Raw genomic sequence first — 24766 nt, forward strand, 5'->3', positions numbered from 1 at the left:
CCTTCGCTACGCTTCGGTGAGAACCATCCGAAGCATAAACACTCATATGATTAGTGATTATATATCAATCAACAATCAGGGTTCCTCTTCTAACATTTTAGCTATATTAATTTTGGGATATTAGCCAAAGGCCCGCGGCAGCGCGAGCCGTTTGAACGTAGGTTGGTTTCCACCGAAGCGAAGCGTAGGTCAGGAAACCACCCGAAGTGCTGAAAGGCTCGTATACCATAGTAAAAGTTTACATTTTTGGGGTCAAAAACGCGATCGTTTGATTTTCGATGAAAATCATGAGGTATCACTCATTCTTTTTGGTCGAATTTTGGCCATGTTTTTTGGGTCCCCAAAAAGTTGAGCAAACGTGTCAGGAAGTTAGCGCTACTTGAGTACAATCGTTTGGCGTTATTCCGGTGGCTCAGAAAGGCCTACATGTCAAGATATGAAGGCTTGAAATCTGTCAAATTTGGCTGTGTCAGACATTTGGTTGGGTTATGGCATTCCATTTCTTGGGTTGATTATCAACAAAGTTAGCGTGAATGTTGACTACTGCCATCAACATTGAAAGGACAGCCAAAGCACTCGACGTACACCACAAAATTGGCCATCAAGACGTTCAACTACACCGCAGATACGACCTTTTCTTTGCCTAATTCGTCTTGCTACGTATTGCCTCGAGCAAAGTCAAGAATGCAACAGGACAAGATTTGTAGCTAACTTCCATTGGTTATCGTGAGAAAATATGCTTTCTTTATCTCTAAAAACCAGGTTACAGGCCAAAAATGAGCGAAGAAAGTTTCGTGGATGCAAATCCAAGAATTCATAGATAATGAACCTGCTGTGTGTATATATTAATCCAATGTTTAACATTGATAACTCGCTAATATGCCTCGCGGGTTTACATTTTTATAGGAAGCCTTAACTTTTTCCCCTTTTAAAACATGCCTATCTTTTGTTGATCTTTTGATGTGTTTTCAAGGCAATGAGACATGTTTGCCAAGATGGTGAGATCTGTAACGATACTGCATTTTCTAGTGAGTCCGAATTGCTTTGAATTGGATTTTGTGTGTAGAGATTATCGTCGAGCCAAGCAGTTAATTTGCGCATTCCATGGAATCATTAACTTTGTAGAACAAACCGATTGTCCAGCATTTTCTCAGAAGAAAGATGTGCACTAATTTAGTGAGCTTTTGCGTTAGAGTTTGCAAGTGATGCATTTCACTGATATCTTTTAATAGGTCGCAGTGTCAAGAATAACATTGTATTGCCGACGTCAGTGATGGCTGCTTAATGAACAACAAGTAGTTGCTACATCCTGAATCAAGAACTATACAATTCGAATGGTTTGACTCATATGTAAAATAGTCCGTATACTCAGTTAAAAGCGGAGCTCAAAGTAACCATTGTCATGGCCAACATACTCACAAAGGGAGAATAATCTCCCTTGTTTTCAATTTTCGTGTAGGCCCTTCAATGCTCCAACAAAACTTTAAAACAGTGTGGGAGCATGGTAAGTGCTTTGAATTAAACCATGGATTATCTGCTTCTCATCAGTAGTATATCTCTGACTTGGACGTGATCCGTTCTTCTTGATACCGAGGTTAGGACATGGCGATGTATACAAAAAATCTAAAATTCATGATACAAACGGTAAGAAATCAAAACTCATGCAAGCATACATTACTAATCGTGGGGTATCGTTTGGATGACCAACAAGAAAGAATGCATGTTTTTGTTACACACAACTACGCTTCCAGGCAAAACATAAAGGCGATGATTTCATTCAAATCAAATTCCTGAGAACCGCAATATCTGGTAATCCTTTGGGCGAGTATCAGATCAACCCTGAAAATTGGTTGTAAATGACAACGATAATATACATGGATTGAATCCGTATGACTCAAATCCATCTCTCCGTACAAGATCAGACATATGCTGATTATCATCCAGTGAATCGGTTAAACAATCTAGTTCCTTGTCTAAAATGTTTAAAGCGGATCTTTATCACACATGTATAAAAAGAATCCATACTAACATTGATTTGAAAATTTTTTCTTTCGATCGCTTTCTTCACTTGATGCAACATTTCGACACAAAAATGGAGAAATCAACCAGATATCAAAACGAGATTTTCACAGAGGATGTCGATCGGCTATCACAGCGATCCTCCCTGACTTATGACGAAGCAAATGACTTGACATTAACACCTTACAATGGCAACACTAACAGTCAAGCGCACCCAACATCTGATCTGGAAAAAGTATCTACTGTTAAAACTGAGAAATACGATCCAGAGACAGGCGGACTAGACGCCTTGGAGACACACAAGACTAGTAAGTTGGTCATCCTATCGCTATGCAGATCAACACATGCCAACATGTCTACTTAGATGTCACTATGGCCAGCATCATCGAGTTGCCTGAAGATGCCTTTTACAAAGGTATTCCAGATGGCGGCTATGGATGGTAAGCTCTCATATGTAAATCAACGTATATCAATTGATACTGATCTGATTTCTTTCTTGATCTAGGGTTGTAGCCATTGTAGGCTTTCTCATCAACTTTATCATGTTTGGCACCGCTTCCATTTGGGGTAAACTTTCTACTTCTGCGCGGTTAAATGTTTAACTTTACTTATAACTGCCTCTTTTAGGTGTCTTTTCTAATGCATACGCCACAACTATCCTTAAAGACAAAGCAACTACCATTGAATTGATGGGTGTTGGCTCTACTTTGATTGTCTGTTTGAATGTGTTTACTCCCATCAGTCCATTATTAGCTCCTTTGGGTGCTCGTCTCACGATGGTCATTGGCAGTGTTCTCATGTCATTGGGCATCATTTTGGCTGGCTTTAGCACAGAAGTTTGGCATCTCTATTTGACTCAGGGCGTCTTGTTTGGTATTGGTGCTTCTTTAGTGTACATGTCTATTGTCGCTGTGATTCCTCAGTGGTTTACTACGCGACGAGGTACTGCTATGGGTATCAGTTCAGCTGGCTCTGGCTTTGGTGGTTTGGCTCTGAGTCCCATGGTAACGTCTCTTGTCGAGAAATATGGGCTTCCTTGGGCTTACCGTATTGTTGGTTTGATGGCTTTTGGTATCTGTATCATTGCCTCGTTATTGATCCGTACTCGTTTGCCTCCAGGACACAACAAGCAGCCTGTTCGTTCTCCCATCAAGCTCTCCATGTTGAAAGATGTCGATTTCGTAATCATGTTATTTGGCGTAGTCATTGCTCTTACTGGTTATCTGATCCCTCTCTTTTACTTGCCAAAGTACTGCTCATCTTACGGTATCAGCCGTGCTGATTCATCCAATATCGTAGGTGTTGCATGCGCCATGAATGCCATTGGTCGTCTTGTTCTCGGCTACTTTGCTGATCGTATTGGTCGCTTGAACATGTATGTGCTCGCATCTACTTTTGCAGGTCTTATTTGTATGATCTTGTGGCCCTTTGCAAAGACATACGGCTCCTTGATGGCATTCGCTGTCCTCTTTGGTTTCACGTGTGGTATCTACTATGCTCTTGCTCCACCCATCACTGCAGCTGTCGTCAGCCCTGATAACCTTTCATCTGGCTTGTCCATTCTGTTTGTTGTGAGTGCAGTTGCTGCCACTGGACCACCTGTTGCATCTGCCATTCAAGAGGTTACACCTGGTAACGGTTATATAGGCGTTCAAATGTTCTCCGGAGCAGTGTACCTCTTTGGATCTCTTATTTGTGTACTTCTCAAGTGGAAAATGACAGGCTCACTTTTCTCTAATATGTAAATCCACTCATAGACATATATATATATATATATATATATCCCTTAATATTTCATCCCCTTTTTTTAGCTGATAGCTTCTACTCGCTATCAGCTAGCTGTCTCATCAATATATACCTTACTATATCATATTTGTACACCCTACCATATAGATAATAAACAAAATATTATTACGCCAATTTACAGTTTCACAGCATGAAAGTTTGATGTTAGTTAGTTTCCATTGATTCCTTTTCTTGTTTCTCTTTTCCTCTTTCTCTCATTCAAGTATGTCTGATAATATCCCAGGCTCACCTGTGCCTACTGGTACCTCTGAGCGTACAAGGCTCCTAAATACATCCACCACGAGCTACAGCACTCGCGAGAAAGTGCATCAAGAATCCTCCACTACAAGCCAGACGGTGATCACTATGGGCACTTCATCTCAGGAGAGCCATCATCACTTTCTGAATGGCAATGGAAATGCTACTCTTACTACCACACGTCATTTGTATAATAGTGTCATCTCGGCTGGACAACCCGCTATTCCCACACATCAGCTCACTGAAAAGATTCAAGATATCTTGGTGTTTAGCGAGATCAAGAAGAAGCAGCAAGAGCGTGCCTTGCTTGATGAAAAGAAGCAGAAACGCAAGGAAAAGCAAAGCCAACGCAGTGATGCCGCTGTACCTGCGCCCTCTTCTAACAGTAGCAGCAGCAGCAGTAGTAGCAGCAGCGACAGTGATAGTGATGCTGGCAGTACACGCATCTTGCTCAAAAAGAAATTGAGTGAATGGTCCATTGATGGCAATAAATCGACTAAATCTGATCAAGGTGGCAAGCGCTTAAGAAGGCGAGATTTTGCGGTGGATGCTCTCAAATTTGCCACTGACAAATGGAAGATAAAGCACGGGTGGGCAACAGGGAGCAACAACAGTTCTTCCGCTAGCTTGCTTGCCAATGGAGAAAACAGCACTGCAACGGCAACGACAACTACGACGACTACTTTGCTCAATAATGGCCATGGCAATTCGACATCTCATGGTGGTGATGGGGTTAATGTAACTGTTGTGAAACAAAAGAAGCAAGGAGAAGGGATCCCCTCATCCGCTGAAAGCGTATTTGATGTAGCCAAAAACGCTTCCGTCTGTGCCGTTTTGGCCCTGTTACACGAACGTCGGCAATCTTCCGGTCATTCTGTCGAAACTGATGTATCGCTGCAGTCGTTGGCCTTGTCTACTTTAAATATTGGTCTCAAGGTACAGGATAAGTCTGTCTCCCATGTTGTCTTGTATGAAATGTTAACAAATAAGTGGCTCAATAACAAATCAGGCAAGTGCTATGTTGTACATTGAAGGAAAATGGCTACTAACCGCTGTCCACAGCTTTGGAATGGGCTGTGGAAAACGACAGTCAATTGATTCTGAATGATGTACGCGTTCAGCGTGTGATTGAGGTACTCGTATGTTGATGATTTCTAGTGGAGTGCATGCTAAAGCAGGTTTTGGAATAGGATCTGTGGCGATCAGGTCCCAATTGGCGTCAGGACCCCAAACATCCAAGCAACATTTGGGTGCACAATTCAGGGGTAAAAGCCAGTGAGGAGCCTCCTAAAAAGAACTTTGCATGGTTTGTTATTTGGCGTACATTTGTCGACTTTTTAGCTCGTTGGCCGAGTGCAAGGTACCAGACTCTGCTTGCCCTGTTCTCTGCCTTGATCTACCTGGCTTTCCACTTGGCTACCGTTTCCAACATTGAATACACCTCAGATACTCCCTTCTCGTACGAGTACATTTACTATGTTCTTGTCGTCTCCGATATGCTTGCCGAGCTCTTCAAACTATGGGTACAGCCCTTTACATACCTCAAAAAAATTTCGTCATACATCTCTCTGCTTACTGTTGGCCTCTTGATGTCCTCCTTTATTATTCGATTTTTTACCTTGCTTGTCGTCGAGAGTATTGAAGATGAATATTACTTTCTCAATTTCTCATTCATCCTGTTGATTCTGGCTACTCCTTTGATGTTCTTCCGTGTCTTCACAACGTCCTCTGACTTGTGTTGGAACACTGCAAAGACCAACTACGTTTTGCATCAATGTTTTGTCAACAGCCTTTGGGTGCTTGCTCTTGGTATTTTTGTCATTATTGGTTTCTGGGTCGCTTTGGGTGCATTGCAGTTCAACGATATTCATCCTCTGGCCATGTTGCGTTTGTTGATCCTAGGTGCTCTCCAGTAAGTACATACACAGGTAGCTTGACATCTTGGATGCTAATACAAGTTGTTTGATTAGTGCACCCGAGATTGGTGACACTCTATTTTATCAACCTCAAGTAGCTGGTCTTTTGCTTGCTGTGTATCTCTTTTTGACAGTAGTCATTCTTGGATCACTACTTACTGCTTCATTCTTGAGCACGATTTTGGAAATCAACACTCGCATTGATACTGTGAAGCGCAACTGGGTTATCAATCGCTGCCTCAAGTCTAGTCCTATATTGAACGCCTTTATTCCAAGCATTATGATTGATCTGATCTTTGGTGTCATTCGCTGGTTCGCTCGCGTGGTGTTCAAATGCCAATCGCCTGTTGTTTGGGTTGAAAAGGCACATCAAGTACTCTGGTACATTATTTATTCTCCCATCATCTTGTTAGTAGGATTGTATGAATTGGTAACCACATTGCTCTTTCGCTGGAAGTTGGTTACAAAGGCGTTCCGTCGAGATACTGTTGAAGTATAAATAGGGCGTTATCCGTGCATTTATCGCCAATAAATCACCCATCGATGAACAAGTATTGCTATAGTTTAATCAAATTGGAAGAAAGATATGAATACAATTGTCACCAACTAGCTGCCAAACAGCTCTCTTATATCCTTTAAGCTTGAATATTTAATGTCAAAGTTCAGGATGAAAAAGCAATTCCTTTATTATAAAAGAGAATGGATCATGGCGCTAATGTGATTAACTGCTTGGACTTAAAATGATGTTGAGGCCAAATCGTAATTGCAGTATCAAAGACTAAGAAGATGGAGGGAATGGAGGGAAGGTAGCTGGAGGAGGGAATGGAGGAAAGGGTGCAAGTGGTGGGGAGGGAGGATAAATTACAGTAACAGAAGTAGAAGAGTGTGGTTCGTTTCCTGTGCTCTCTTCACGTCCATCATGTTCATCATCGCACGAGCCATCATCACCGCATCCGTTATGATCATTACCTTGACGGTTGCAAGAGCCATTGTCATGACAGTCATCATGTTCATTATCACAATTATCACAAGATTCATCGTCATTATCGCAGCTATCATGGTCGTCATCTCTACCGTTGCAAGAATCGTTATCATCGTCGCCATTATGGTCATCGTGTTCATGGTTTCTAGCACTAGAAGCGATTACAAGAGCATTAGTCAATACACACACCCTTTATTTGGCAAGTTGAAAGCTTACACAAGAGAATTAGAGGCGAATTTAGCGTAATATCGATCATAGTGAGGCTTGTAGATGTCATTCAAAGAGTTGAAACTTGCTTTCTCAATGTCAGATGCTTCAACTGCGCCATTGACTGGACGCTCAACTGGAGCAGCCGATACGTAAACCAAAGCAGCCAAACAGGCCACCAAGAGGATGGCAATGGATTTCAAAAGACTGAACATTTTACTATTGAAGAGTAGACGGAATTATCTCCAATATTGCTACCAAATCCTCTCGCTTTTATACAAATGTAGGGCCTGATCCATCATGAACCATGGAAAGCTGCAGCCAAGTCCAACTTCTAATAATAATGCCATTGAAAGAAGCGGCCAAATCAGGTTTGTAGTTTCTATATTAAAGGAGGAATGATACATTGAAATGGAGATTATGCAAAGATGTATATAGATGTTTGTGATTTATGTAGTTTACAGTGGTGTGCATCTGTTTGGTTTACATTATTTGATGATGATTTCTCTAATTTTGGCACGCTCAAAATAGTAACTACATCTAAGTCAATCTATCACTATCAGAAATAGCTTAAACCCCTTTATTGTATCATGAATACTATAAATTAGCTTCTGGAGATGAGGATTTGGATGATAAGAGGAGAAATATTGATTCAACCATTGGAAAAAACAAATTTATTTGTTAAATCTGGACGATTTTAGCGTAGCCAAGAGTCATAGCATATATCTAACAGTTCTATCAGCTCCTCTATTTTAAATACTTTAAATTTCTTTAAGAGATGCGAAATATTTCGATCATTGGTTCTATTTTGGTAATAACAATACTAAACAAGACAATAGTAATCAATGCTGATCCAAGATCACGCATTACATTCAAATTGAATATATACATAAAAAGTAATGGTTGACATGATTATTGTTTAAAGAAAGTTTATTGCATAAGAGAAAGGTTTAGGTTGCTAAAAAGTAACCAGCTCCTCGGATCTCAATGATATCAAAATCACAAGGCCATTTAAATCTATCTGAAGTTAAGAGTGAGGAGGAAATGGAGGAAATGGAGGGAAGGTAGGTGGAGGAGGGAAAGGAGGGAAAGTAGGTGGAGGTGGGAATGGAGGGAAAGGGGGAAATTGAGCAGGTTCAGCTTCTCTATCCCTATAAATGAAATGAATTCAGCCAAATCAATCATACATTATCCAAGATTGGCAACTTACATCATCATGGCATGAGCGACCCAGCGACTGTAATACTGATCATACATGGACCTATACATATCATAGACAGGGAAACCTGCTTCCCTGACCTCCGCTTTGTCATCTTGAATTTCGACAGAAGCAGCTGCTATTTGAGTAACAGAAATCAAAAAGGCAATCAAGAGCAAAGCAATAGATGCGAAAGACTTTTGCATTTTGTAAATGTAAATGTTTCTGAAAAAACCACAGCAGATATTGGTACCATCTCTTGGTTTTATACTAATTTTGAGGCCAAACGCATCACTTGGCACACGATGGTACTAAATCCAAGAAGGCCAACTTCTATTATTATATAGCCAAGCAACTGACCAAACCAAGTCTATCTTTATCTACATTCATCCAAACTAAAGGGGAGATCAATCACACAAATACCAATACTTGGGGTCTCAAACCATTTGACTTAGTAATCCTCTGCGCCCCTTTTCTTGCAGCATCTATCAAAGCCAATCTTCCCTGGATTCAGTTGTGATTTATGCAATGGCTATTGCTCAGAAATAATATAAATCTAAGCATGTCCTACTGACGCCACTATACACTCTCTAGAAGGTCCCAAATGTCCAGGGATTGAGCTAATCATTCGGCTACAACAACTTCTCATATTGCGATGCAAAGCTTTGATAAATGCAAATTTACAACTTCATCCTAAAGAAGACCGGTATATTGCACATATTAAACGTAGCATGCACGAGTTCTCGCAATCGTAGATGTTTGGTAAAGACAAACTAAAAAGCCATTGTTCGAATATTATTTATTCAAAATAGCTTCATCTGTTACCCTTTTGCATACAGGCTTGTTGTCCCGTTAGCCACAAGCTACAATGTGTTACCGGAACAGCTGGCCCAACAAGTGAAATGTGAAGTCTTGTTAGCTCATGGATACTGCATGATTGTTGCCTACAAGCATGCATCTTAGGGTACTTTCACTTTCTCCTCAAGCCACCTTTTACAGGGTAGCAGCATAGATGATGTTTATCGTATCACATCACATCTATGTTTACAAGTCCAGTCAATTGTGTGTGCACAGGTGCCTCAGGAACTACAATAGATTCAATCTCCCTAATGTCAAGATATCGAGATCCACCTACACTACATGCAACATATCGACTTAGGTGGCCTTTCAACAAGTTATACCAACAATCCATAGGACCCCAGTGGCCTGCTATTTATATACCATTTCAACGTAGTAGTCATTGACCAGGGATTTATCATATTTAAGCTAGTTAGATGCCCTGTAATAAAGAAGCTTTTGGCTTTCGTTTAAGATACAGTTGACAACTGATTATTATCATCGACTTATTATTACGAATTCATCAACTACAACAAAAACAATTGTTTAGTGGCAGGATAGCCAGAATAATACTGTTGCAACAACAACGTAAGCAACGCTGTGCTGAAGTGGTACTACCTCTTGTATAACTTTCGCATCTGATAACTTTAAAAGACATTCCTCACATGAAACTGTTTAATGAACGATGCATTCAATCATCGCATCTTATCTTACATTTGAATAGAGAAGGACTTCAATTGTGTCAATATTTGAATCCATTTTTATTACAAACACAAAATAATAATACATGACAGATCGACAGAAAGTCAACCAGTTTGATGTATCATTTCTAAACCGGATCCCCAAATGCGTAGAAACAATCAGTTCAAGCACCGATCACATCAGATCATAAACTTTGACATGAAACAGGATTCAGTTACGAATCTATATCATGGCATGTTCAGGATAATTGACTGGATCTATTATCCTATCACCCAAATCAACCCATCTAATACCTTATCCTCACATCAAATCCCTCAATTCGAATAGTATATAAACCCTCTTATTTTCAATGTAATAAACGACATTCTTTACCTGATTAATTTCACACTCTTTTTATAAATAATTTATTTCTGATACATCACAGAACACTTTGTGCCATGAGTTATGAGTAATTGAAAATAGCTAGGTTTGAACAGAATTTGGCCTGAAAATAAGTTGTAGTAGGTTAGTAGGTTGTGCTGTCAAACAAGCAAGTAAATCAGAGTTTTTTTTTTTCTAATAATCCAGATGTTCCGCATTGTACAAAACTTGATTTCTAAGTGATAGACGTGTGTATTCTAATTCTTAGGCTCAAATCTATCTTTTGAAATACACGATTATTATAATAATTAGAAACCTTGAGCGTTCATGATATTAAGCAAATTTGAATCTAACGACTTGTTTGGATTGAACGTAATGTTTATCAGATCAGCAGGGCACTTTTGATAGTCTTCCACAAAAGAGATGCCATGTCCAGCCGTAAAAATAGACTTAAAGTCTATACGTTGATGTTGAACCCCTCAATGCAGGCATATAATAATGATCCAATATAAAGTCTCTAGCATCAGCATAGGGCTTGGAATAACTGTTCCACCTTTCTCGTAAAATGCGCAGCATACAGCACCTTTGAACCTTTGCCAATCCTCAACGAAGCATCTTATAATCAAGCGGTTTTAAATGCAAAGTTTTCGAACATCTGATCCACCAATCTGTTACGCGTAAACACTTTTTGTAATTAACATGTTCTTCTTTTATGAAGCTCATTACTCAAAGTTAACTTGATTCGAATATCGTCTATTTCTCAGCAATAACCCATCCAATCTAAAATCCAACTACACAACGGTTTGTCTCATAAAATTTGGCCGTAAAACATGTCACTACTTTCAGAGATGTTGTATCAATATCTCAGTCAGTAGAAATGACGATAAAGAAGAGAAAAGGAGCCGCATGATGTTACTATGCTTATCAAAACCTCAATTTGCGAAATTTAGTATTACTAAAACGAGTAGCTCTGCTTTATTCATGGCGACAGGAAGGTATAGTAACGTCAAGATATTTACAGTTAATTAGGATTGCTGTCCACTGTTATTATTGTTGGGATTGCTGGGGATCTGCTGCTTTTCGATTAAAGCAACTAACTGTTCTCTATTTCTTAGTAATTTAGCTTGTAGGTCTGGGCTTAACTGGCTGTATTGGTTGACAAATTGCGGATTTTGCAATAAAGCAGTTGCTTGAGCAAGTCCACTAGCATAATTGGCGGTAGCAGCTGCTAATAGTATTTGGTATTTAGTATAAAATAACATAAAGCAGCATGTCAGTTATCATTACCTGAATTGGGTTGTTGTTGCTGTTGTTGCTGTTGTTGCTGGAGTTGCTCCAAAGCCTGTGGAGGCAAGATTTGTTGCAAGATTTGCTGCAATTGTTGTGGAGGTTGTAGTTGTGCTGGTGTCTGAGACTGAGGTTGAATTTGCTGCTGTTGTTGCTGTAATTGCTGTTGCTGTTTGGTCTCCTGTTCTATTCTGGCTTTCTCTGTTTGTAAACGCATCAATTCTTGGTGTTGTGCTGCTTGTTCAGCTTGCACTCTGTTCTGCTCCTCTGTCAGCTTTTGTCTTTGCTCAGCTAAAACTTGTCTTTCCATCATTATCTTTAAGGACAGCTTCCCCTGATTCTGCAGGCTGATTTCAGTGATCGCGTCTATGCCACAAGCTCCCATTAACTAACCTTTTCAATCTTTTTGCTGGTATTTCCATGCTTTTCAAATAGATCAGACTGGCATTTAAAAATCTCAATCATAGTATGATCTACAAAACCATTAATACTCATATCCTTCGCTCTTTAGACCACATTCTTTACCTTGTCTCTCCAAAGGAATCTTGTTGGCATCTAAATCTCCTTTAGGATATTGATAAATGTGATAGGGCATCAATCGCTTCATGGCGTCTCGAACAGAGGTGAATGGCTTCTCGTAATCAGGAAAAGTAACTGATCTATGGTCTGCTAATAATGATTCCACACATCTAGATATCAAAAAGTCAATATTAACCCAATAACGCATTGGAGTATTCATCACACACCTCTTTTTGACCTCTCGATGCTGTAACTCTTCTTCTGGCAATCGCTTAGACAAGATAGAATCTGCTGGTGGAAGCGTCTTTTGTTGGATTTGTTGTTGAATAGGCACAGGAGGTGGAGTAGGAGGAACAGGCGAGGATTTGGCACTGTTATCTTGTTGCTGTGTTTGCTGTGCCTGTTGCTGAGCAATAGGAGGGAAGGGGAGCGACGAATTGGGTGCACTACTGAGAGGTGTACTAGTGGCAGTTGTATTGCCTGTCATGGGTATAGTGGAAGATGATCTATTATCGTAGCCAGTGTTGATCGTGGTCTGTTGCTGTAGCGACTGTTGCAAGGCAAGCAACTGTTGCTGCGTCAACTGTTGCTGCTGAGGATACTGTTGTTGCAATTGCTGATACAATTGCTGTTGCAGCTGCTGTTGACGCTTCTTTGAATACTTTCCAGTCTTGTTGTATTTGCGGGTGGATGATTTGCTGTCATTCGGATCGAAATTGGTTGCGTTGCCAGCTTTTTGAGATTGTTGAAGCATTTGTAATTGTTGCTGTTGCTCTAATTCTTCTCTTAACTTGCGAGCTGTCTCCTTGATAGCATCAGCTTCAGCAGCAGTAGGTTTAGGAGGTGTATCTAAAGGATTCAGTGATTCATTTCTAGGTGCGATAGGTTTAATATCAGTTGGTTTTTGTTGTTGTTGCTTTTGTTGTTGCTGCTGCTGCTGTTGTTGTTGTTGTTGTTGTTGTTGTTGTTGTTGTTGTTGTTGTTGTTGTTGAGCATTGGCAGCAGCAGCCATTGTAGCAGCGTGTAGTGATTGAATTTCCTTCATGAGTTGTTGGCGCTGCTCATCACCAATCGCAGCCACTTGCATGTTGTCAGGTAGTTTGTATATGATCTGGTCGCGTTTGCGAACCATCAGCACCTTCAAACCGGCCAGCGTAAGTTGGGTGATCACTTCTTCATCATCGTTGTTGTTGGTGTTTGGTGAAGATGTCGAAGGAGAGGCTGTGCCGCTGTTATTCTATAGGAAAATATTAGACATTTGCATTTTTCCAATATTTAAATCAAGTTTTTACTTGTTGAACAAGAGAATCATCTTTCTCGCCATTATTATTGTTGTTGTTGCTCATTTTTTATCTGTCTCGTCTCCCAAGATAATAATTTTTTTTTTTTGGTATAGTGAAATAGAGTAAATGTTTAGTGCTCAACCCATCACCCATCTTTGGGACGGGCTACCAGAGTCAAATACTGGAGAATTTTTTTCATTGTGACTACTGACACGGTCTGTGTCATGCCAACATTGGCTCATCTACTCGACATTGATACCTGTACTGATCATGGAAATCGTTGGTATATCGATACGCAATGTCTATGTGAAATTTTGCTTACTTAATTCGAGCATTTGGGCAAACAATCCCTCTTTAAATTGTATAAAAGCATGGTGGATTTCGTAATGATGGATCTACTCCGACAACGCCCTCTGCTTTATGAGCACAGATTTACACCATCAAACGCAGAGACATGTGGATTTTGCAGCCGAATGTTTGGACTGACCGGTGCGCACATGCTTTTTTTTTTTCAAGCCATGGATGATGATATGGCCTAGTAGTCAAGGGCAATCATCTCACAGCAACTCCAATGTTGTACTATTGCATTGCGTTTGATGAACTCCGCGTCTTCGATGGCCTACAATCCTCCATCAAGTGCAATACAGCCACACACTTTTTCTTTCATTTGCTTGATACATAGGCAGCATGCCAAATAACAAACAAGGCGACAAGGAACCTTGGAAAACATGGAACGATATCACAGCAAAGTTTCGTGATTATGTAGGATCAGAAGAGGAGCTGAGCAACTGGGCAGATTCAGTCGTCCAAAGTATATGGCGTCCAGTAGCAGTGGGCATCGTGATAGGCATACCTGCTGTCTGGGCAGTATCTCGATTCGTAGTCGGTAAGAGATACAAGACAGCTGGCCATATACCACCCGAAGTATTCGAGAAAGCGACCAAGATACGAGGAAAGGTAGTGGCAGTTGGAGACAGCGATAACTTTCGTCTTTACCATACACCAGGGTTGGGTTGGGGATGGGTCAGAAATATACCAAAGACCCGAAAGGAATTGCAAAATCAAACCATCTCAATACGTATAGCTGGTGTGGATGCACCTGAAGGAGCTCATTTCGGCATGCCAGCCCAACCGCTCAGTGCCGAGGCAAAGCAATATTTGACGAAATTAGTGCTGAATAAAAGGGTACAAGTGCAATTGCTCAGTAGAGATCAATACGCTCGTGTGGTAAGTGTACATGCTAGTAGTGCAAACCACTTTAATTAATGCATGCTACAGGTGGCCATGGCTTATGTTAGAAAGCCGCCGTTCTTTCTCAAGAAAAATGTATCTGCAGAAATGTTGAAGGCTGGATTAGCAAGCATTTATGTAGCCAAGGGGGCACAATACGCAGGCATGTTGGATCAGCTAAAGAAATACGAATCCAGAGCGAAGTAATAATACACTTTTCTCCATTTTTGATATGGATCTAACGTCTATCTTTATCAGATTCTTCAAAAGAGGTATTTGGTCACTGAAAAAGTATGTTTCTCCTGGAGATCACAAAGCAAAGTAAGTAAACTGAGGACGATTTGCTTTATTTCAAGTAGTATTAACATGATACACTGAAACGACAGGCATCTTGGTGGTGGCAAATAGACATTTCATATACAGTTTTATCCCTATTCGTATAGCCTTTGTTGATGTGATCTAGTCCTTTTTGAACATTTTTGATTGCAACTTCAAGAACTCTTCCTCTGATGGCATATCAGGCTCTTTTCTCTTTTTGCCGCGCTTTTGCTTTTGCTTTTGCTTTTGCTCAATTGAATCAATAATAGAATTCATCTTTGCGTTTCTCTCTTTGGCTCTATTCTGTATCAATGCTAAAAGTGAGCCATCCTCACCGTCGTCCTTTTTCTCTGGCGTCTTTTGTTTCTTGTCGTTTTTCTGTCGTTTCAAGAATGCCGCCTCTTCCTTTTTCTCGGCATCCAGGCGTTTTTGATGCTCTCTTGGCGTTGTTGTCTTGTCAAATAACTCATAATGTGGCACAGTCTTGTCGTTGATAGCTGAGCGGATCATCTTTTTGAATCTTTCCCCATCCACAGCTGTGCTGCACTCGACTGTGTCCAGGATATTGCCCATATGTCCTTTGTATATCTCATAAGCTGCGAGTACGTCCTTCTTTTCCTCCCCAGAGCCTTAAAATAGCATTTGATGAATGTCAAGTGAGAGCATGCAACTAGTTTACAAAAAAAAAATACCTTGATATTTCGCCTTTTGTGCCTCAATGGTTTCTGCATTGACAACGCCTGTCCACAGTTCTTTAAAGTAGGCATTCCAATCCTTATCGCCTTCAAACTCGCTTTCATCCATGCTTCCAGTTCGATCATAGCGCTCCTTACGTTTGGGATCACTGAGCACAGCATACGCCATGCCTAATTGCTGGAAAGAGGTGTTGGCTTGCTCCTTTTGTTCGTCTGTTGCATCTACGGGCTGCTTGTCAGGATGGTATTTCAATGCGAGTTTTCTATAGGCTTTTTTAATAGCGCTAATCGTGGCATTCGTCTTGTCCAATTCTAAAAGTTTATAGCAATCGATTGTCATGTTGGGAATATGTAAAATGGACAAGGGAATCGCGCGCCAATTTGAATTTATTATTCAAGACCACCCACACGCGTTATCCTCCAGCCAATAAATCATCGAAAGCTGATCCAGCTTGAAATGACGTTTTGTTTGACTCGGGAAGCCTGTTGACTCGATGGTAGAGCTAGCAAGCATTGCATCTGTGTTATGAAAGCCTGCTACGAGATAGGAACATCAGATCCCCTCTATCTCAATATGAAGTATCCTGATGTAGTCTACTGTCGAGCTTTATCTCGAAGCCACTAATGCACAATGTCTATCACGCCGAAAAAGTGGATCAGGCACAAGTCATTGATCACCGAGATCACCTTCAGAATGGTGAGATTACAAGATTTTTTAATCTTCAGATTGATATACAAAGGAAAAGGAAGGCGTGAACAGAATAAGAGTGGATTAATATATACAGGAAACAAGAGAAAGAAAGTAAAAGTTGTGTAAGAACCAGGTATTGTGAGAGTTATTGGGTGATATCTGTTGAAATGTGCAATGCCTGAATTGATTCAACGAAACTCGAATGATCCAAAAGCATTTGCAGGAGTATGATCCAAGTTAAGTTCCTGAAACCAATCCTTGTGATGACGGAAAAAGTAAAAGCCTCTGATGCTGTTAGTTGAGCGTTGATAGCAGATGTAATAGAAGCCAGCGAAACTAGCACCATCAATAGCGCTCACATGGTGATTAGGCACCAAAAAGGTCTCCTTCCATCGCATGTAAATAAAGTCGTCATTTGCCTTGTAATCATAGTTGAAACCATCACGGTTGAATGTGTCTACATAAGGCTTGAAAGATGGAAATTTTTTCTATACGGAATCAACTTGATCAAAACTTTATCGACGATTCTATACATATGTAGTTGCCTTACCCAATGCAAGAGATCGCTTTGTTGATCTGCCTGCCACTTGCGAGTGTGAAAAGAGTATTTGGGGCCAATGATCTCAGCTTGGAAAAATGTCTATCGTTCAACCAGGTAAGCCCATTTGACATGAGTATGTTTCCATAATAACCCACATACCGTAAGCTCCGGGAACTCACTAGTCAAACCTTTAATCTTCAAGTAGCCACACAGATTGCTCTCTTTCATGTCTACATGCTAACGGAAAGGCATGGTATAAGTGAGGCTTGTACTCATACAGACACACAAACGCACACACGGCACTTACCAGCAGCTCTACATTCACTTCATAACTAGCTGTACCACACTTTTGTGTGCCACGGAAAACTGACCCAGCATACAAACCACCAACGCACACGGGGCGAAGTCTATCTTCGTTGATGTTTGCAACCTTGTCGTCCTCCTCACGTCTCGCATGAAGCAACACCACCGCTTTGTTTATCTTGTGGCATGACTTGACATGCTGTTTTGTATTGTAACTGACCTCAGTTTCCATAGAATTGCTACTGACTGTACTAGCTTCGGATTTGATCGTGGGCTGCTGTTTGCATTTTGAGTCCTCTTGAAGGACAATCTCATCGAGCGATGGATTTGTTATAGTAACCACAGGAAGTGGAGTAGCGTTTGAAGAAGATGAAGATACAATGGATGGAATTGGCATGATTATTTGTTGGAGAACAAGAAAAAAGAAGAAAAGAAAAAAAATGAGGATATCCTCCCCCCCTCAAAACAGCTGGTTATGGCAATGAGGATATCATCAGGATGTAGCGTAATTGGTCAAGTGGTCTACCACGTCGCTAGTTTTTATATGCAGCTCGTTTCTGTTCTATGTTGAGCGCGGGAAGAGTTGTGGAGAGAAGGAGGAGGAAGGGTCACAAAAATTTTGGTGTAGTTAAATTTCTTTTCTTGTGTAATCACTGTACAAAAGCACATGAACTTTGAGAGTGAAGAAGAGCAATCTCAGGATCAAAATCAACAACCAGAACAAGTAGGTCCTTTACCTTTACGCACTATCTAATCCACTGAACTAGATTGCATAGAGATTACAGACAGCCATCTGGCAGCAAGTCAATGAAATCGTCAAAGACCAAGGTACTTCACTCGTAGTAAAGCAATATCAACATCTCTCAAATAACGCGGAATCTGCAGTTGCTAGACATTTGAGAAAGGATGTCTCTGAGGCTTTTGTGGCTTCTTTGGCTGAGGTGGTGATGACTCAAATGCGTAAGTCTATATACCCTGATATATGTGTTAAACTGCAAGCTAAATGTTAATAGAAACTATGGCAACTGATCTCGAGGCATTTGCAGTGTAAGTATCATGTGAGTCAATGGCCCAAATAGTGAATAACGAGTGGATTAGGCACGGTAAAAGAGCAGTTATATCAATGGAAGATGTCAAGGTATAGAAAGAGCCAACTGACAAAAGTGCAAGCTGTATACTAAATCATGCCATCTTTAGTTGTGTTCACGACGTAACGACAGTTTGGTAATGATTTCATACACTCTGAAAGAAACACTTTGCTCAACAAATTTCGATAGTATCAACTGATATCAGAAGCAGCAAAAGACATCGCGGGAGAATCCAGTACTCGAAAGCACAAAAAATAGCTTTTATTCATAAATATACACTTTATTTTTACAAAATCTTACGATTATTTTCTTCGCTGTTAATATGCATCATCTGGTTACGGAGATCATCGGCATGAGTACAACCAGCAGCATTTTCATTGCTATTGCCTACACCAGGGAATAAACCAGTTACAGCGCCTGCTAAACCAGAAGGATGTTGTTGTTGCTGTTTTTGTTGTTGCTGTTCCTTTTGCTGTTGTTGCAACACATGTTCAGCAGAGGATCTTCGTCTTTGCTTTTCTTCTCCTGTTCCCGCTGCTGTTTCTTGCTCAATCAATGGCTTATCAGAAGCAGATGTTACTGACGAAGCAGAGCTTCTACGAGCAGATCTTCTCTCGTGAACCACGTCCTTTACAAACCCTGCGACATCCTTTACATAACCTACAACGCCTAGTTTTTCTGGAGAGAGACTGTGTTGAGCGAGCCTATTTTCTTCCGAGGTGGGTTTGCTTGTGTGTATGACATGCGTATGTTCATAAGGCTTTTGGTCAGGAGCTAATGCCATATCGACAGGCATATGCTTTGGTAATTCATTTCTTTGTTCCATGTTGTGTTTATTTGATACAGAAGAAAAAAAAAAGAGAAAAGAAAAAAGAAAAAGGCAATTATACCCCGGTTTTCTCTTTTTTTGTTTTACATTCATGCAAAATGGCCTTGTTGCTGTAATATGACGAAACAGGCAAAACCTTCATGCGATGGTACCACAGTGTTAGCTGATGAAATAGGCGTTCCTCAGCTGCCTCAAAGAACGCACACCATCATACTATCCCATCTCAAATCACTACAAGCTCGTTGGCTTTTGTGAGATGCACAATTGCTTCCATTAAGGCTATGTTCTTGTTGTTATAGTCTCCTTGATAGGATTACAACTTTAACCAATCTATTTTAAAATTCATTGAGTCAATGCAATGCGTCCGATTCATATACGGACAGACTGTATGCTTGCAATAGCCTTCATCAACTCAGAATTATATGAACCACAGTGATATCTGGATGTATTTGAGTCGTTTTTTCTCGCGTTAGAAGCCGTGTTAGACTGCCAGAATAGCGCCAGATAATTGCTCTCGTCTAGCACTTACTTTCTGACACGTTTGCTCAATTTTTTGTGGACCCAAAAAACATGGCCAAAAAATCGACCAAAAAGCATGAGGTATCCCTCATGGTTTTCATCTAAAATCAAACGATCGCGTTTCTGACCTTGATAATGAAGACTTTTACTATGGTATATATTGAATCAGAATGTTTCTATCGACCCAATGCAACCCCTGAAACTTTGTTTATGAGACTTTGATATGTAAAATTTCGACATTTCCCCCAAAAACGCCATTTCATACTTCTTGAATTTTCTCAATAAGTTTATTAAAAACACTTATTATAATTAGCACCATTGGATGCGCCTTGAAAAGTTCTCCTAGAATGTATTAGGAAGCATTTTTTTTTTTTTTTTTTTTTTTTTTTTTTTGTAGGGGAGACGAGCTCCAGTTTTTATTTAAAGTCCTTTAAATGTCATGCTGAGGGATAGAAAAGACTGTTGGTGGACCCAATGTCTGCAAAGAAGGGGAATAAGATATTTTTTGAATTAAGTTGGGAAAGAAATCTACTACTAATAAGGTGCGACTCCTAGAGCCAATACAGTCTTGCGGAAATCGTCAAAATATAGATCATGGATAAGAGTACAAAACACCAAACGAGGACATCAGTACTACTTCAAAAAATCAAACAACTTGCGTTCACCAGGATTTGAACCAGGATCCTCCCGTTGGCATACGGGAGTTTCTACCACTTCGCCCTACCACCAGGGACGTGTATTAGGAAGCATGGGATGATCATCACACTTTACATAGTCGAATGTCGCAAAATAGATCAATTGAGTAGATTCTGATCAACATTTGTCCAATCTGGAACCGATCTATATCTGAGTTTTAATATATTCTGGTTGGTGGCAGAATCAAAGCCTTTCATGATGTTATAGGCAATTGACATTTGTAAAGCGAATAAAAAGGCAAGTGCGGTCTGAAAAGTAATTGAAATCTACAAGGCTGCTATATCCTTCTTTTGTTGCGCATTTTTATTTATAATAGATATAATGGTCGCAAATTACTCATCCAAATGCGATCTATAATGAGCAATGCGGAACTGCCAAGCTGCCCATCATTGTGTATGCTGCTTTGAGTACAAGGCCTAGTGAGTACTCGAGACAGTTTGTTTGCAATAGTAGTTTATACGCATCTATCCATATGGAAATGTTATCTTACTCGTTTACAACGCTGTACTCAGTTCGTATTATGGAGCGGCACAAATGTTTAGCCATGTACTTGCATAATAAAGTTTAGTCAGGATAAGAAAGCTGCAGGTACATATTATTACGAGACAACAGCAACAAGATTAGGGAAAGTTTGCATGTAGATATGGCAAACTAAAATTTTATTTTATGATACTCTAACAAAAAAAAGTTGGATTAAGGATAAGTTATGTAATATAGCAATGAATGATGAAGAAAGAAGAGAAAATAGATTATAAATTACAAGAGAGAATCATACGATAATTTAAATCAAGTATAACGTAAACATGAATACAGCTGCAGAAGAGACCAACATGACAGAGGATGAGAAGGTTGATGTGCTACGCATAGCAGCACTTGTACTGACATTGTTTACATTGGAGGCTCTGGCTTGCGTGGTAGTAGGTGCAGCAGGGGTGACATGAACACTGGAGGTAGCAGATGGAACAGCAGATGAACTGATTGCGGTGCTGTTGATAGGTAATGTAGCGTTGCCTTCCTTGTAAGAAGGAATACCAGCACATTGGCCAACGGTAACAACCTTGTAAGCCTTTTGAAGAGCGGGCAAGTTTTTGATGGCGGCATCCACAGTAACCTTCTGGATGTCGTGTTCGAGGGAGAGACCGCCAGTTGTAGCAGTGGCAGCTTCGGCAATCCATTTAGTAAAGTTACCATCAATCCATTCAGCCTTGAAACCAGGAGCATTTTCACCAAGCTGTAATATATGTATGAGTAAAAATGCATGTGGACATGTTACGTGAACTTACCATCCAATCATTGGTATCATGATCCCAAATAACAGCTGATAGACGATATAAGAGTTAGAGTTACATTTGATTGTGCAACGTAAAGATAAACAACTTACAGGTAAAACCAAGAGCGGTACCAATGTCCCTAACACGGTTATCGATATCACCGTAAGGCTATTATAGAGAGAAACAGTAAATAAACAGGTACTCTACATCTTAGAATCATGCAAGATTGATATTTACAGGTCTGAACAATCTAGGAGACACGCCAGTAATCTCTTTGATGGCCAATTCGGTCCATTTGAGTTCTGCGACAATCTGTTCATTTGTAAGGGTAGTCATGTAGCTATGAGTCCAGGTATGGATGGCAATCTCATGACCTTCGTCGTAAGCACGCTTCACGGTAGCAGGGTATTTGATGGCATTGGCACCGATCATGAATAATGTAGCCTTTTGATTTGTAGTCTTGAGGAAATCGTACAAGATGGGAGAGAATTCAGATGGTCCATCATCATAAGTAAGACCCCACATGCCTTTAGGACAATCGCCAATACTAGTGCCCATGCAGCCAGATTTAGCCCAATCGCAATAATTGTCAGCACCACTAGTGCTTGGTCCTATTGTTGATGAATGGGATGAGTACACACACACACATGTCAAAATATGTGAAAATGTCGAAATTTACCATTGTCGCCATTGCTCTTTAATACAGGAGCATTGGTGATGTTTGCATTTTTGATCAGGTCCAACCATTCAGGTTTAGGAACAGGCTTTGCTCCATCTGTAGGATAGCCACTGCTCAATTGGCCTGGAGTAGAAGATGTGGATGTGGATGTGCCGTTTCCTGCCACAGCAGATGAAGTAGCAGGCTTAGAGGCTGATGAAGAAGTGACATTTTGAGCTTGAATCACCGAGATCAAGGTCAAGACTGTAGCAATGGAAGCGAATTTCATGATGCGATGTTGTAGAAAAGAAGAGAGAGAGAGAGAGAGAGAGAGAGGCAAAAGAATAAAGGAGAACTGATCAAATAGCAAAATAAGCAGACGACGAAGCGAGGATGCTATAACCACAAAATCAAGGGGGAAGTAAGAAGAAAATAAAGAAATTTTACTTGGAGATGTACCCCTCTTTTTATACTGTCTTTGGTTTTCTCCAGATGTCTTAATATTATTTATCGTGTCAGGCATCGTATATTTGGCTGATGATATGGATAATAATAACTAGCTTGTTAGCCTCTCTTGACATGTTACACTTTACACCGAATAATTGTTCTATTTTTGTATTTTTTGCCTGTAAAGAATTATTCGCTTATAGATAATTTGCTTACTATTGCAGCTTTTTCCCGGGTAAAGATCACAGTGCACAAAAAAACCGCAATTGTCGTGGTACACGAGTGCCCCGAGCTAAGCAACATAGCTTAATTCATCTTGCTACGCCCATTGTCTTACTATAAGCCTATACAACCATTTGAAATTGACATGGCTGCGAATCCTGTTCTTTTTTGGACACTCACGAATGGCAATTCATTTGTATGTTTAGTCGATGAGCCAAAACGGGATGATTACTTGTTTTCTTTGCATTGCAAAATGACAGTGTGTATAAATAGATTCCATACGTTCTTTTATATTTCTCGCTCGTTTGTAACACTGTTTTTTATGATATTTAAAAAAGTAGGATGAATATAAGATGTGCAACTTGCAGAACTATTTAGTGCGACCAAGAACCAAACAACAACAACTGCAAGGCCAACGGTTTTGTAAGATGGCGATTTGACACCTAATTTTAAGTACTACAACAATAATAACAACAAATATTCAGCCCTATATCACAACAACAGTTCATTTATAGAGAGAGAAAGCAAATGCATTGGATCACAACAAGTAGATCTATTATTTGCAATTACATCGACAACACAAATGCTATGGAAGCTATGCTTACAAAAGAGCCACTATGCCAAACTACATGCTTTGCATCATACATCAGATTCATAGCAGGTGTACTGACTCATTGTGAGAATGCCGAACCGCCGGCTACTATAATACAGAGCCATATACCGTTGATCTTTAAGGATTTCGGTCTATGTTTGTTTGTTTGTAGCGTATTATTAAAGGCAAACAACGTGTGTTTCTCATACAGTACATTCAATAATGACGCTTACGTTGTGTTATGGCTATATATGCATGTGCTGTCTTCATTCTCCATCGTTTCCATTACGATGGAGACGTGATTCCGTTACTCTAATGTGCATGAATGCACGGAATCGTTCATATCGTTCCATGTCATTCTGTTCAGTTTTGGGTTACCTGACATCTATATATTCGCCTGTCAGCGCCTCGTTTTACCTTGAACCATGAAACCCACTCTGTATTTACCTTGACACCATAAATGCAAACCAAAGTGATGTCATTCAAGGTACATCTTATCCTCCATGCTACTATATACAAGCACTTCAAGTCGCTTACACGCATGAGGCCAACGAAGGATAAGCCTCCTGTTGTTCTAATGATGCAGGGTGATCATCATGCGTGATACAATAATAGAGCTGTAAGAAGCGTATAAGAACAACTTGTTTACAAACCATGTACATCTCGAAGCCTCCTTGATTTTTTTCGGTGCTAAGGAAACGTCTGAATTCCCAATCCTTCACATTGGCTTGATGCTTGCTTAATTGAGCCATATAGAGTGTCTGTAATGCTTGTATCATCGGAGGCTTGATGTGATGATATCGTTTGCTAGAATGAACCGAGGTTGTAACATTAGCAAATGTTACAACAAAAAAAATCGGTGAGACAACATCAAGTTTTTTCCTGTAGAAATAGCGTATATAAAATGACCTATCGTGCTGAATGAATTAGACAAAGTATCTGTCTTTCTCTCAAGAAAATGGCATTGACTGGATCAGACATTTGTAAATTTATTCTAGGTATGTACGTGTTCTGAATTTGACAGCACTTGTTCTGATTCGGCTGTATATTATACCCATTGCAATTTAAACAGCCGTTATCTTCCCTCCTTTGGGTGTATTTGGTGAAAGAGGTAAGGATCTGTTAGACACATGTCATTACATAATACTAAATGAATCAACAGGCTGTGGTGTTGATTTGCTTATCAATATTGTACTGACTTGTTTTGGCTGGATTCCTGGTAAGCTACATTCAATCTCATCCTAATGTCGATACCGTGTATTCAATATATATGTGTTTATTATAGGCATTGTTCATGCTATCTTTATTATCCT

General features: G+C 40.1%; 11 protein-coding genes across 11 annotated transcripts; 4 read left to right on the forward strand and 7 right to left on the reverse strand.

Annotated features, from left to right (window-relative positions):
• Window positions 1-2092: 2092 nt before the first annotated feature.
• ATC70_010492 (uncharacterized protein) lies at window positions 2093-3764 on the forward strand (the record flags this gene model as incomplete). The annotated part of the gene is made up of 4 exons (XM_064829706.1): window positions 2093-2327; window positions 2384-2459; window positions 2525-2586; window positions 2647-3764. 4 exons carry the CDS (start codon window positions 2093-2095, stop codon window positions 3762-3764), a joined length of 1491 nt encoding a protein of 496 aa, XP_064682208.1.
• Window positions 3765-4029: 265 nt separating this feature from the next.
• ATC70_010493 (uncharacterized protein) lies at window positions 4030-6477 on the forward strand (the record flags this gene model as incomplete). The annotated part of the gene is made up of 4 exons (XM_064829707.1): window positions 4030-5071; window positions 5125-5195; window positions 5253-5974; window positions 6033-6477. The coding sequence occupies 4 exons, from the start codon at window positions 4030-4032 to the stop codon at window positions 6475-6477; spliced, it is 2280 nt and encodes a 759-aa protein (XP_064682209.1).
• A 279-nt stretch (window positions 6478-6756) lies between these two features.
• Window positions 6757-7382, reverse strand: GPP1_1 (DL-glycerol-3-phosphatase; the record flags this gene model as incomplete). The annotated part of the gene is made up of 2 exons (XM_064829708.1): window positions 6757-7111; window positions 7177-7382. 2 exons carry the CDS (start codon window positions 7380-7382, stop codon window positions 6757-6759), a joined length of 561 nt encoding a protein of 186 aa, XP_064682210.1.
• An 812-nt stretch (window positions 7383-8194) lies between these two features.
• Window positions 8195-8571, reverse strand: ATC70_010495 (uncharacterized protein; the record flags this gene model as incomplete). Its single annotated transcript, XM_064829709.1, has 2 exons — window positions 8195-8318; window positions 8378-8571. The coding sequence occupies 2 exons, from the start codon at window positions 8569-8571 to the stop codon at window positions 8195-8197; spliced, it is 318 nt and encodes a 105-aa protein (XP_064682211.1).
• A 2718-nt stretch (window positions 8572-11289) lies between these two features.
• On the reverse strand, window positions 11290-13416 carry TPD3_2 (protein phosphatase 2A structural subunit; the record flags this gene model as incomplete). Its single annotated transcript, XM_064829710.1, has 6 exons — window positions 11290-11492; window positions 11552-11891; window positions 11945-12024; window positions 12077-12240; window positions 12298-13307; window positions 13363-13416. The coding sequence occupies 6 exons, from the start codon at window positions 13414-13416 to the stop codon at window positions 11290-11292; spliced, it is 1851 nt and encodes a 616-aa protein (XP_064682212.1).
• A 624-nt stretch (window positions 13417-14040) lies between these two features.
• On the forward strand, window positions 14041-14991 carry ATC70_010497 (uncharacterized protein; the record flags this gene model as incomplete). Its single annotated transcript, XM_064829711.1, has 4 exons — window positions 14041-14580; window positions 14632-14786; window positions 14842-14904; window positions 14970-14991. 4 exons carry the CDS (start codon window positions 14041-14043, stop codon window positions 14989-14991), a joined length of 780 nt encoding a protein of 259 aa, XP_064682213.1.
• Window positions 14992-15042: 51 nt separating this feature from the next.
• Window positions 15043-15936, reverse strand: ATC70_010498 (uncharacterized protein; the record flags this gene model as incomplete). The annotated part of the gene is made up of 2 exons (XM_064829712.1): window positions 15043-15530; window positions 15594-15936. The coding sequence occupies 2 exons, from the start codon at window positions 15934-15936 to the stop codon at window positions 15043-15045; spliced, it is 831 nt and encodes a 276-aa protein (XP_064682214.1).
• Window positions 15937-16475: 539 nt separating this feature from the next.
• ATC70_010499 (uncharacterized protein) lies at window positions 16476-17528 on the reverse strand (the record flags this gene model as incomplete). Its single annotated transcript, XM_064829713.1, has 4 exons — window positions 16476-16775; window positions 16838-16927; window positions 16988-17065; window positions 17136-17528. The coding sequence occupies 4 exons, from the start codon at window positions 17526-17528 to the stop codon at window positions 16476-16478; spliced, it is 861 nt and encodes a 286-aa protein (XP_064682215.1).
• A 270-nt stretch (window positions 17529-17798) lies between these two features.
• Window positions 17799-18182, forward strand: ATC70_010500 (uncharacterized protein; the record flags this gene model as incomplete). The annotated part of the gene is made up of 4 exons (XM_064829714.1): window positions 17799-17855; window positions 17908-17959; window positions 18017-18091; window positions 18145-18182. 4 exons carry the CDS (start codon window positions 17799-17801, stop codon window positions 18180-18182), a joined length of 222 nt encoding a protein of 73 aa, XP_064682216.1.
• Window positions 18183-18505: 323 nt separating this feature from the next.
• On the reverse strand, window positions 18506-19045 carry ERV29_2 (ER-derived vesicles protein erv29; the record flags this gene model as incomplete). Its single annotated transcript, XM_064829715.1, has 1 exon — window positions 18506-19045. One exon carries the CDS (start codon window positions 19043-19045, stop codon window positions 18506-18508), a length of 540 nt encoding a protein of 179 aa, XP_064682217.1.
• A 1999-nt stretch (window positions 19046-21044) lies between these two features.
• Window positions 21045-22481, reverse strand: ATC70_010502 (uncharacterized protein; the record flags this gene model as incomplete). The annotated part of the gene is made up of 5 exons (XM_064829716.1): window positions 21045-21494; window positions 21547-21581; window positions 21645-21702; window positions 21772-22145; window positions 22214-22481. 5 exons carry the CDS (start codon window positions 22479-22481, stop codon window positions 21045-21047), a joined length of 1185 nt encoding a protein of 394 aa, XP_064682218.1.
• Window positions 22482-24766: the final 2285 nt, after the last annotated feature.

The sequence above is a fragment of the Mucor velutinosus genome (assembly GCF_035048745.1).
Source record: "Mucor velutinosus strain NIH1002 chromosome Unknown tig00001564, whole genome shotgun sequence".
NCBI lineage: Eukaryota > Fungi > Mucoromycota > Mucoromycetes > Mucorales > Mucoraceae > Mucor > Mucor velutinosus.